The 11,501-nt window shown below is 59.8% G+C and overlaps 1 protein-coding gene and 1 long non-coding RNA gene across 4 annotated transcripts in view; one reads left to right on the forward strand and one right to left on the reverse strand.

Moving 5' to 3' along the window:
* Positions 1-6,469, forward strand: part of NTN1 (netrin 1) — a 171,621-nt gene extending 165,152 nt beyond the window's left edge. For all 3 annotated transcript variants that reach the window (XM_082708218.1, XM_082708219.1, XM_082708217.1), the window contains exon 7: positions 2,540-6,469. In XM_082708218.1, the coding sequence (XP_082564344.1) occupies positions 2,540-2,868 (329 nt within the window). In that variant the 3' untranslated portion in view covers positions 2,869-6,469. The remainder of the gene's footprint in view (positions 1-2,539) is intronic.
* LOC309852054 lies at positions 1,490-2,503 on the reverse strand. The gene is made up of 2 exons (XR_014305050.1): positions 2,138-2,503; positions 1,490-1,715 (listed from the first exon to the last, which is right to left on the reverse strand). It is a non-coding gene; the product is annotated as an uncharacterized lncRNA (long non-coding RNA).
* Positions 6,470-11,501: the final 5,032 nt, after the last annotated feature.

The raw sequence follows: 11,501 nt of genomic DNA on the forward strand, positions 1-11,501 counted from the left end.
CCCAGCTCGGGGCCGACACCTAAGGTCCCGAGCCCCCAGTTCCAAATGTACAAGTTTGCTCGGGCTGCCCGAACCAAGTACCGCAGGACAGGGGCTGGAACAGCAGAAGTTTATTGTCTCGGGTTCCGGACGCCCGGAGTCTGAGATGGAGGTGTCCGCACGCGGCTTCTCCGGAGGGCCCCCTCCTCAGTTCGTGGATGGCTGCTTCTCTCTGTGTCCTCACGGGGACACTAGTCCCCCTCCTGCCTTCCTCTGAACTTCACAACCTCCGTAATGACCCTCTGGACTCGAACACATTCTCAGGTCTGGGGGGTTGGCACTTCTTCCTGGGACATCTGGGGCTGGGAGACACGGCTCAGCCTGTCAGACCACAAGGTGCTCAGTGCCTGGAGTCACAGCCGCGTTCCCCAGGGGCCTTCTGCAGCATCTCTGTGGGGCCACCCTTTGCTCACCCCGGCTGGCAGGCATGGGGGTGGGGGATGGGGGAGGGCACCATGGCTGGGCCGGGGGGTCGGGGGTCCCACGCAGGGAAACAGTGGCATCCTGACGGAGCCTCATTCTGCATTCAGCTCAGTCCTGAGGAGAGGAAACTGGGGTTCTCAGGGATGCCGGCTCCCCTGTCGCTTAGCCGAGGGGCACTCAGTTGCCACGGTGACCTCCGTGTGCACAAACACACGGCCCAGCCACTTCTGCACGCTGGAGAGGGCTCCCCACCCCATCTCAGAGTTCACACTGAGTGTTGAGTCCCTTGGTGACAAAAACATGGAAACGGTTGCCATGGCAGCCATTCTTTGGAGCCCTCAGACTGGAGTGCAAAGTTCAGGATGCCCAGGAATGGCTGAAATGAAATATGGGAAAATCTGCCATGTCCCTCACCCCAGAAGGATGAGCTGAAGGGTGGCAGACGTGCCCCTGGGCCCCACCATCCCTGAACCTCGCCAGCATCCTGAGCCAAATGTGGGGACAGAAGGGGGAGCAGGAAGGGCCCCAGGGATCTTAAGAGAGGCTGGCCAGCATGGGCGGGTGGGCTGTAAGCGGGCAGGTGAGGACCGCTTGGCATGCCTGGGGACATGTCCTCGAGGCTGTGGGAGCCACTGAGCCGGCTCACGGCTCGGGTCTTTAAGGTGTAATCTGGAGACGAGCTGCTGCTGCTTTTCCAGGAGGACCCTAGTCCACTCATCTACCAGGGCACTCCTGAGCCGGGGCCAGGGGGGAAGGTGCAGGGGGTGGCAGTGGGCTCAGCAAGGGCAGCATGCCCTGTTCCGACGATGGTTCATGACCGGGTTTTCCTTGATCGGTCAGTGCAGCAGAGACCTCTCCCCTTCGCCCCTGGAATGATTGTGTGCTCCCCCAGCAGTTACCCAACTGGGCTGCACAGGGCTCTGCTAACCCGAGATGCGCTAGCTGCACAGGTCTGCACTCAAGAGTTTTTTGGGAAACCAACCCACACGCATATAACGATTTATAGACTGAAGGCTCTGAAAAGTCCTGCAGTTAAAGAAACCTCTCGACTTTAACTCAATCTCACAAACATTATTGAAGCAAAGTTCCCCATCTTTTTTTTTTTTTTTAAAGGCATTTCTCCCTACTTTAAAAACCTCTCTTACTATCCTGCAGAAATGACATTAACATTTACTAGGGCACTGATTCTCAAAGTGTGTTCCGGGGAGCAGCAGCAGCGCCACCTGGGAACTGGTGACAGGTGGACTCCAGACCTGCTGAATCAGGAATTCTGGGGTGAGGCCCAGCAGTGTCTGTTTACCAAGCCCTTCGGGGCATTCCAATGCAGGCTCCAGTGGTCAAACCCCTGTACCATGGGACGTTTCAGTTGAGAATTAGGAGGCGAATGGCCTGGGGAATTGGAAAGGGTCGGGAGGGAGGCAGGCAGCCTGGCAGGGATGGGAGGGGCTGCCCTACAAGGACCCTGGACGCCGTAAGGGCCGTAAGGGCGCCATGGCCATCTGGAAGGGCAGGTTCACGGCACTGAGAGCCCATCATGGTTTTCTGGGACTGGGTCAAGGGCAAGGTTGTATGTTTGGAGGTGTCATGAGGCTTGATGTTCAGTGCTTGGAGCCCTTGTAAACGCTGTGGCAGGAAGGAGGATTGGTGGGGGGTGGGCACTAAAGGAGGTTCCCACCTGGCCTGAGGAGTGACAGGCACTGCTCTCACAGAAGGCATCTGTCCTGGGCAGCGACTCTGCCCAGAGTGCTGGGAGGAGGGGTGGTCAGTTCCTCTAAGCGTCTTCTGGCCTTGCTGGCCCTAGAGGAGGTTTGTCCCCAAAGGCAAAGATTCAACAGAGGCATGACGTAAGGCTTCCTGTAGCAGCAGGTGGGGTTCCCCAGATCCTTTTCCGTACCACCCAGTGGGGTACCCTGTGCCATCCCATCCCAGCGGTGTCTTGTCCATCAGACTGGCTGGCCTATCCTCAGCTGTGCAAGCAGGCAGGGCCCACCTGACTGCAGGAAGGGCGGGGGGGGGGGGGTGCAGGCGGCATTCCTTGGCCCCGGGGTCCCACTCTCCTGCCTGTGCTTCCTTGCAGCGGTCCAGATCCACATCCTGAAAGCGGACAAGGCAGGGGACTGGTGGAAGTTCACAGTGAACATCATCTCCGTGTACAAGCAGGGCACGAGCCGGATCCGCCGTGGTGACCAGAGCCTGTGGATCCGCTCACGGGACATCGCCTGCAAGTGTCCCAAAATCAAGCCCCTCAAGAAGTACCTGCTGCTAGGCAACGCGGAGGACTCGCCCGACCAGAGCGGCATCGTGGCGGACAAAAGCAGCCTGGTGATCCAGTGGCGGGACACGTGGGCGAGGCGGCTGCGCAAGTTCCAGCAGCGCGAGAAGAAGGGCAAGTGCAAGAAGGCCTAGCGCGGTGGCCGTGGCGCCAGGCGGGCAGGCAGGGCGGGGCGTGGGGCCAAGCGGGCTTTCCCGGCGGTGGGGGGCGTGGGGAGCGGGCAGGGGCGGGGCTGCAGGGTGGGGCCTTGGGCCGTGGCCCCGCCCCAGCCTCCCCTCCCCCTCCCGCTGCAGGCGCCCGGGGCGGGAGAGATGAGGACGAGACTTAGCTACCTCACGGGCTCCTTCCAGAGCAGCGGCGCGCTCCCCGGGCAGAGCAGGCCTGACCTGGGGTGGGGGTGGGGTGGACGAGGGGCCGGGGTTGGGGGCGCAGAGCTGCGCAGGTGGGGCCACCCCCTCAGCGCTGGCCGGTTCTGGAGAGGGGGACGTGAGAACTGTGAACCCTGGGGTGGGAGGCGCTGAGCGAGACACCCCACTTCCCCCCCACCCCCCCGACCCTCCTTTGTCTGGGGATCCCCACGCGGACCCCTGGCCGCGACGACTTGGGCCCCCTCAGGCCCTTGGGGGTCCAGAACAGTCCCCAGGTGGCCTGTGGCTTCTGCTGCCACCTGCTGAGTTGGTCCTGGGGGGGTGGTTCTTGGGGCAGGGTGGGGATTCCCGTTGGTGGAGCCAGAGGACTGCGATCCCGGGTTGGCGCCTGTCCCCGCTGGGGTGCGCAATGGGTGCTAGCCCATGCCCAGGGCAGTGGGCCCAAGGACACCCCCAAAGAGCCGCAGCCGGGTGGTCACCGCCTCACGCTGGAGCTGCCTGTTGGAGGAGGCCTTGCGAAGGCAAAACCTCCCAAAGAGTTTCCTTTCTGGAAACTTGGAACCAGCCCCTTTATGACATTTTCCAGGGAAGGGGGAAGGGGCCGTGACACTATTTGTGTAATGAAGTCAGCTCCTGGGAAGGGCCTGGGGCATGGAATGCAGGTTTGCACAGGCAGCTGGGCCAGGCTGGGGGAAGGGGTTTGTCCAGGAGGGCCAGGGTTTGTGAGCTCAGCAAGGTCCCAGGGTGCCCGAGCCTCAGCCAGGTAGTGACAGGGATGACCAGGTTCCTGTGGGCCAAGGAAGCCATGACCACTTCCTGTTGCTGCCCTCACTCCCGCATCCCTCGGGAAAGGGACAGAGACTGCTGGACCAAGCAAGCCCGCTGCAGCCACCCCTGCCTGGGGCTCCCCCTCCAGCTGCGCAACACCTCACCTGCTTCTTTCCGGCTACCCCTTCTGCCTTCCGTGCCCCATGGTGTGGCCAGGCCTCCTTTTCAAAGCTTTCTGGAGATACTGTCCCCAAACAGGCAGCCCCAGACCTTTGGCCCTTTGGCTCTCTGCACACAGGGCCCATCATCGAGGCCTGGGGCCTTTCTGTTGCCCTGCCTCGGAGCTCTCTGCACTGCCCAGGGGCCTCTGGCCCAGTCCTCACACCCGGCACACTGAATTAGAGGCCTGGCTCTGCTCTCAGTCAGGAAATTGGTTTCATTTTCCCTGCCGGAGCTCGGTGGCTTGCAAGGGTCAGACCAAGTATGAAGCTCAGCCCCTCGTGGTCTGGCTTCCCTCCGCCTCCCCTGCTTCGGCCCACAGCTCAGCTGTCTTACTGAGCACCTGCTCTGTGCCAGGCACTTTACCCACGTGACCTTACCTAAGCCTCATGACGACCCCGAGACAGGGATTCTCAGCCCACTTCTGCCAGCGAGGACACTGCTCAAGGTCACAGGCAAGTAAGAGGCAGAGCTGGGTTCAGACTCCAGAGCCGGGCTTCTGGCCACAATGCCCCTCACTGCACACTGCCCTGTAGCCCACCCACCCCCTCGGTTCGCACGGCTGGGTCGCTGCTGAGACACTGGCCCTGGTGACTGCATCTAGCTTGGGGAAGAGAAATCAGGGTGGGGACGGGGACAGGGTCCCAGGGCTGGGCACAACATCTTAAGAGGTGGCGGAAAGAGTGGGTGAGGCAGGGCGTAAACTCACCAGAGGTCCAAGAAGGCAGTCCTTGGCCAATCCTGAAACGTCGTAGAAAGGACATTTGGCTGCCTGGGGGTGTTTGGTGAGCTTCCAGAACAGACTGGGAGAGACGCCTAAGGGGCCAGGGAGAGGACAGCACTGTCCTGGGAAGGAGTATCCAGGCCCACGGCTGGGTGCACAGGGACCCCACCAAGCAGCCAGCCCTCCTCGCCCCAGGCCTGGGAGGTTTGTGAGCACCAAGAGCATCTCTGAGGTCTCCCTAACTGCTGGGCCCCCTTCTTGAAAGGGCCGGCTCTCTTTTCTGCTCACACTTGTCTGGCTTCTCCACTCTGCCTAGAAAGGCTGTGCCCTCCTGGGCCTGAGTGTCACCCCACGTCCCCTGAGGGGCTGGCACTGGTGGTCTCCGAGGCCCCCTCGCCTCTCGCTTTAAATTCCACCAGCCTGCCCCTCAGCTCAGCACCCCGAGGGCGCAGGCTCTCCTGTCCCCCCTCCCCTGCCCCGTGGCCAGGCCCCAGAGCAGCCCGTGGTGGGGGCTGGGGTGAGGACCCTGGAGGGAGAGTTCAGTCATCCCAGCCTGCCTCGCCCATCTCGAGGACACAGCCCTCCGCTCCTCTGAGTCCAGCCACCAAGTTCAGCAGCGAGGGCCCATGCCGGGGAAAGCACCCTCTTCCTGCCCGCCCCCTTCCCTGGGAGGAGACGGAAGGAGGAACGGAGGCGTTCCGGTTTGTACAGTTAGGATCGGATGTAAAACGGAGCTAGCTTTTGATTTGGAAGAGTGTATTAACCAGAGTTGTGATATGTAGGTGTCTGAGAAAAACATACCAGCTTAGTTTTTAAAAATGAAAACAGAATGCCCACCTGTCCTTTTTCTCACCTGCTGGGTGGTCTGGAGCCCCCGCCAGCAACGTGCCTGCCTGACTGACAAAGAGTAACACTAAAGATTACGGGGTAGAAGAGAGGGAGAAGGTGAGGGGCTGCCCCAGGTGCCCAGAGATGGGAAGGGAGGGACCCCTGTGGTATAAGCCAGGGGGGCTGGAGACCTCTCCAAGGCCCCTCATGTCCCCTCTGCCTCCATAGTAGCATGCAGGGAATGGGTACAGACTTCCTTGGGTGTGGCCCAGAATGGAATGAAACCGAAAAATGTCAGGTCTCAACACGTAAAGGAAGTCCCCTATACCCCCGAGAGAGTGAGACTGGCAAATGGACGAACTAGACTCATGGCTGGGGTCACTGGGCCACGGTTCATGGCGACAGCCACGTCATACCCCAGGGGTATCCAAATGCGTACTCGTGGGGCCTTGTCCCCTGGCCAAAACCAAGCCGGCCCCGTTCCCACGTCATCAGACCTCTCTTCCCCCTTCCCAAAGGCACTTCCGTCCCCCCCTGCCCCCAGCTCCCTCCTGCGTTTCTGAGTTCTGTTCACTCAGAATTGTAAATGTTTAGTTGTGACCATGACATATTGTTTGGGTCAGTGTTTCTTTCCAATGCATACTAATATATTATGGTTATTATATATGAATATATTTAATGACATGGAAAAAGTTGTGGATTTTGTTTTTTGTTTTTTTGGTTTTTTTTTGGTTAGAGTTGTAATGGACCCAGATGGAACTTGTAACGTGGGCCCCACAGGATAGAACTAAGTTCAGATATCATTTAAATAAACTCTTGTACACTGTTCACTGTCTCCTCGTCTTTCCTGGTGGCCTGAGCATGCCATGGGGCAAGGAGAGGGAGTCTTCAGGCAGCTCTTGAGGAGTATCATTTCTGCTCTCAGAACTACCCAGGGACCGAGCCCTAACAACCCCAGAGAGACAGGAACGGGGTCCCTCCGCTTGCAGAGTTCTAGGGTTTGCTGGCTCTGACTGCGACTTGAGCAAAAGCCTCCCAGATGGGACCGTGTATTTTTCAGGCCCCCAGAAACCGCCGCTGGGGTCCATCCCTGCCACTCCCCGGGGCTCTAGGTCAGCAAAAAGAGGTGTCCTCACACACCTTTGAACTTCCCCTCCTCATTCAGACCTGCAGTAGTTTTTGCCTTTCACAGAATCCGTGTCTTCTACTCAGAGCCAAGAAGACTCCAGAGGGAAGACAGTGGGGTTGGGGGATCTCGTTGTGGGTTTCACACCACGGCTGAAGGTGCAGGGCAGGTCCCAGGGGCTGAGCTAACTGGGTTCCTGGGAGGCTATATTTAAACTTCCCAATGGTTGTGCTTTCTTTAATAAAGAATTCAGTCATTAGAAACCCCTTGCGTTGCCATGCAGAGCAGGGGAGGAGGGGCTTGTTACCAGGAAGCTGTAACTTCTGCACCCACCTGTTTCAAAGACAGGTCTCGGTGGCGGGCTTAGGCTGGCCGTGGAAGGCCTGGAAAGCCCTTACCTTGAGGCTTGGACAGGTGACAGAGATGCCTTTAGCTTCTCTGGAAGAACCAGGACCAGCCCAGCTGTCGCAGGGGTCCGGCTCTGAGAGATGGGGACTGTGTTCTTGGAACCGGGGGGGGGGGGGAGCCCAGCCAGGCGTGATCTCCGGTGTCATCAGCTCAGGAGTGAGTCCCCCGCTGGGGTGGCCATGCCTGGACATGCCGAGGAGAAAGGAAGCCCCAGGGTGGGAGGTGGGGGTGGGGATCTGTGGACTGAAGACCCGCTGAGTCACTAGGGCTAAGAGGCATGTGCCACACACTCACCTTGGGTCATTGAGGGTCAGGGATCCAGTTCTCAAGGATTTTCAGGATGAGGCTTTTTTCGGTCCTTCATAAGAATGCTATCTCTGCCTGAGGGCACTGACTCCTTTGGGGCCCCGCTGTAGCCAGGCCCCATGTGCGGCCACAGCCCCAGCACCCAGGCCAGAATGAAGCTCCCCATTGGTCAGCGACAACATGAGAGCATGGTCTGTAAAACAACCTGCCTCCAACGGCCTTGTGTTCTCGCTGGGGAGGGACACGCTGCCACCTGCCGAAGTCAGTGCAGGAAGGGAGCCCCAGACGCTGCTAAGTGCCGGCCCAGGAGGGCCGACAAACCCAAGGAGACAGCCGCGGGTGCCCAAGGAAGCCAAGCGACTCCATCCGGGACTCCAGGTTCAAAGCCCACACCCTCAGGGCCCGGGACACGTCCCGGGGTCTGCCCAACTTTGCGGGAGGCGAGGCCCCCGCCTTTGTAAAGCCGCCCCTCCTCCGGAGTTGGGGTGCCGGGACTGCCTGCTCATGGCAGAGACGCCTTGGGTTTCAGATTTTGTTGAACAGACATCTCTTTCCACGCTCTCTTAAGACTAAATAAAGGCAGAGAAGGCGCGTGCCAAGAGAAATGAGGAGGCAAGGACGGGCAGAACCGGGAAGACACACAATATATGGGTAGATGAGCTCACTGCTGGGAAGGGGTAAATGCTTGTGATTGGCATGTGGTTGGGAGAAAGTCTGCAACTAGACGAAGCAATTAGGGGAGAAATACCCCATTTAACTTAAGTGGGGCTAGGCTGGAAAACCCAACAGATAAAAGGAGATCCGTGGTCTGAGCACAGAGCTCTCAGGGTAACCCCGAAGCTGAAGACGCGGGGAGTAAGGGATCTAACAGGCTGGGGCTGGCCTGGTGGACCAGGAGGGAGGATGCGGCCGTAGGCCGGCTGGCTGGTCTCCATGAGCAGCCGCTCTGGAAGCAGAGGGGCCTGTGGGAATTCCCCAGCAGCCCCATGGACGGACAGGACTCTGCTGGGGCTCCGTGGACCCTGATGGATGCACAGCGGACGCACAGCGTCCTGGGGCTGATGAAGACCAAGCTTTACAGTTATTAATAATAACAAAATTTCAACAGAACGTAAGTACCAGTCATAAGCAGGTGTCTGGACTTCTTTATATGGTATCCAGCCTTTAAATGCTGATCATTCACAGTCAGGTAAGTTAAACAATACTTACGCTGTTATTTTAATATGGTTTATCTTCACAGAAAAAGGCCCTATGTTGCCTCTCTGTGCTTAGGGTGAAGTCCTAACCACTCACATGGCTGATGCAGAGCACTGTGGGCCCCTGAAACCCCTCTGGGGCTTGGCGGTGGGGAGACCAGGTCTTAACGGGTTCACTTTCCAAACCAGCTGGAAAATGCCCCCGTTAACGTCAGCCACGTTAACTCCGGGGTGGGTCTTGACCCAACAGATCCCCAAACCGGGCGCATCCCAGCCAGGCGCCCTTCGCTTTGGAGAGGTGGGTGTTTCCCGTGGGAAACTTAGCCCCCAGGAAGCAAAGAAGAGGGGGGATCCTTCCTGCACTGCACCACCCCGGGGCTCAGATGGCAGGTCCTCACGGCCAAACCAGACGGCATTTCGCGCCTCCCCTGTCTGCGGGTCCAGAGAAGTGAAGTCACTTGTCTAGGGCACCCAGCTAGCAGCGCTGGGGCCGGGCCCGGAGCCCACTCCGTCAAAAGAACAGAAGCTGCTGTGTGCAGACATCGGCTCAGTGTTTGGCTTGAAAAGGCCTTTCCGTGTGACTGAGCCAGGATGCTGTGGCTCTGGTTCAAAGACGCCCCACAAGTTGCCGGGGCTCCGTGCTGAGCAAGTCAAGAGGAGGTGAGAAAGTCAAACAGAACTTCAGTGCTGTCTCCCATGAGCCCCAAGGTGGGGGGGCTCCAAGGAGACGCTGTTTATGCGGATTCGGGGGTTTTGCACGACGAGGCTGGAAGGCCGGCTCTGCAGATTCTTGATCGTCCTTTGGGTGATCCGTTAGCAACCACCTGCCGGTATACCCCCTTCCCAACAAGGGAAGGCATCCCACGCATCCTGGGGTGCCTTACTATCCACATGGCCTCTCTCCTTCGAGAACACACCCACATCGAGACAAGCCCCCTTCGGTTTCTCATCTCAGCGTCCCAGTCCAGGTCCCTGACAGCGTGGCTCCTGTTCACCGCGGCTGCCGCTCCCCAAGTCCTAGCCTTGCTCTGGTGTGTGCGCAGCCCCCCGAGGTCAGCAGGTGAATAGGATCCAAGAGTGCGCAGTAGAATCCTGGGGCTCCAATGTGGAGACCGTCCAACCCGCTGGGTTTCTTCTTAGGTTAGCGATCACACAGCTGACCGGCGTGTGCCTGTCCCGGGGGCTGTGCCCCACCTAGCTCGGGCTCTCTGCCTTCTGGCCATGTCCTGAGGCCCTCACCCGGTCAATGAGCTGTGAGCAGAGGAAATGGGTTCACTTCTGGACAGAACATTCCACAGCCACTATGAGGGCTCCCAGTGTCCCCCTCTCCTCTGTCAGAGCCTGCCGTGGCTGTCCCCAGGGCTGTCCCCCTAGCTCAGGGTCTGCAGTGAAAAGACCGGTCACTCGAGGGATAGGCAGCAGGGACAAGACACCCATGACTGGGATGGACCCAGGACATTTGGGTCTAGGTGGTTGGGGATGCAGCACTATCCTGTCAGTTCCAGCTGTCACTGGGCAGGGTGCAGGGACCAGGCAGGCCAGGTCCAGGGCTGGACGCCTCTCAGAGAACAGGCAAGCATGTCCCAGCTGCGTGCACACACCAGGGGCAAGGGGGACCACTCAGGTGGAGTGGGGGCTGGCGGGAGCTTAAGTGAGCCCATACTACCGGAGAAGAGCTGCCGAGAGGAGGGTCACCCCCCCCCCCCTTTCTGCAGGATGTAGGACTTATCAAGCCTCTGACCGAGGGCCAGGCCTCTGGACTCAGGTCCTCCCGCACACGGCCATCTTTGGTCTCGTGGCCAAGGACACGCCACACCGGGTGGTGCTTTGACTCTCCCTGTGTCCATCTCTGCCCACGGAGGATCCCGCTGTGCCCTCAGAGGGCAGGAGACCCTGGGATTTCCCTTCCACGGGCCCACTTTCTCGTTTTTCCTCAGTGAAACCTCGGGCTTAGGGAAGGGCCCCACTGCCAACCCTAATTCCCTCCCCCTCCGCCAGGGAGAGAGAGCAAGAGCCTGGCCAGCTGGCCACCCTGGCTCTCTCGGTACCCAGAACAGAGGGCATCTTTCAACCCGGAACTCCCCGAAGCTCCTGCAGGCTGGGGGTCCTCAGGACGCCCACCGCACCGCTTGGCCCTGGCACTCGCGCGCATGCACACATGCAGTGCCCTCCACTCTCACACACCGGGTGCTTGCAGCCCGCGGAGGAGCCCAAGAAAGGCCCTGCCCTCCTGACGTCACATTCACACCTCTCTGGACCCTAACAGGTGCCTTCCAGCCCGATAATGTCCCATGCCTCCCCACTCCTACCCTACTCCCCAGACCTGGTCTGGGGGCTCGGAGCCCGGTCACTGAGGAAAGCAGCGGGAGCTGCTACTGGGTCTGAAGGCAGTTCCCAAAGTAGAGCCTGCAAATGTCCCCGCGTCATGGCAGCAAGCCCGGGAGCGCGGACTTGGGCGGGTGACAGGTGCGCACTCACACATGCGCCCCTCCTCCCCGTGGGGCCGCAGCTGTTCACTCACCGTCTCCCTCGCGGGCACACGACTTCCCCAAGCAGACGGACGCCTAGCACACTGCGGGGTGGCCGGAACTCCCCCCGCAGCCATGGGGCACGGTCACTTGGGCCTGGCACCCAAATGACCAGTGCCAGAAGCAAACGGGTGGCACGCGGCCTGCGGCCCTGGAGCCTCCCCACTACGGGTCCATTGACGCAACGCGCAGCCGCAGTTCAGAGCTTTGTGGGGGGGGGGCTTTATGGACGCAATGTGCAGCCGCAGTTCAGGGCTTGTGGGGGGTACTTTAATCGACGCAACGCGCAGCCGCAG

The sequence above is a fragment of the Mustela nivalis genome (assembly GCF_964662115.1).
Source record: "Mustela nivalis genome assembly, chromosome: 17".
Taxonomy (NCBI): domain Eukaryota; kingdom Metazoa; phylum Chordata; class Mammalia; order Carnivora; family Mustelidae; genus Mustela; species Mustela nivalis.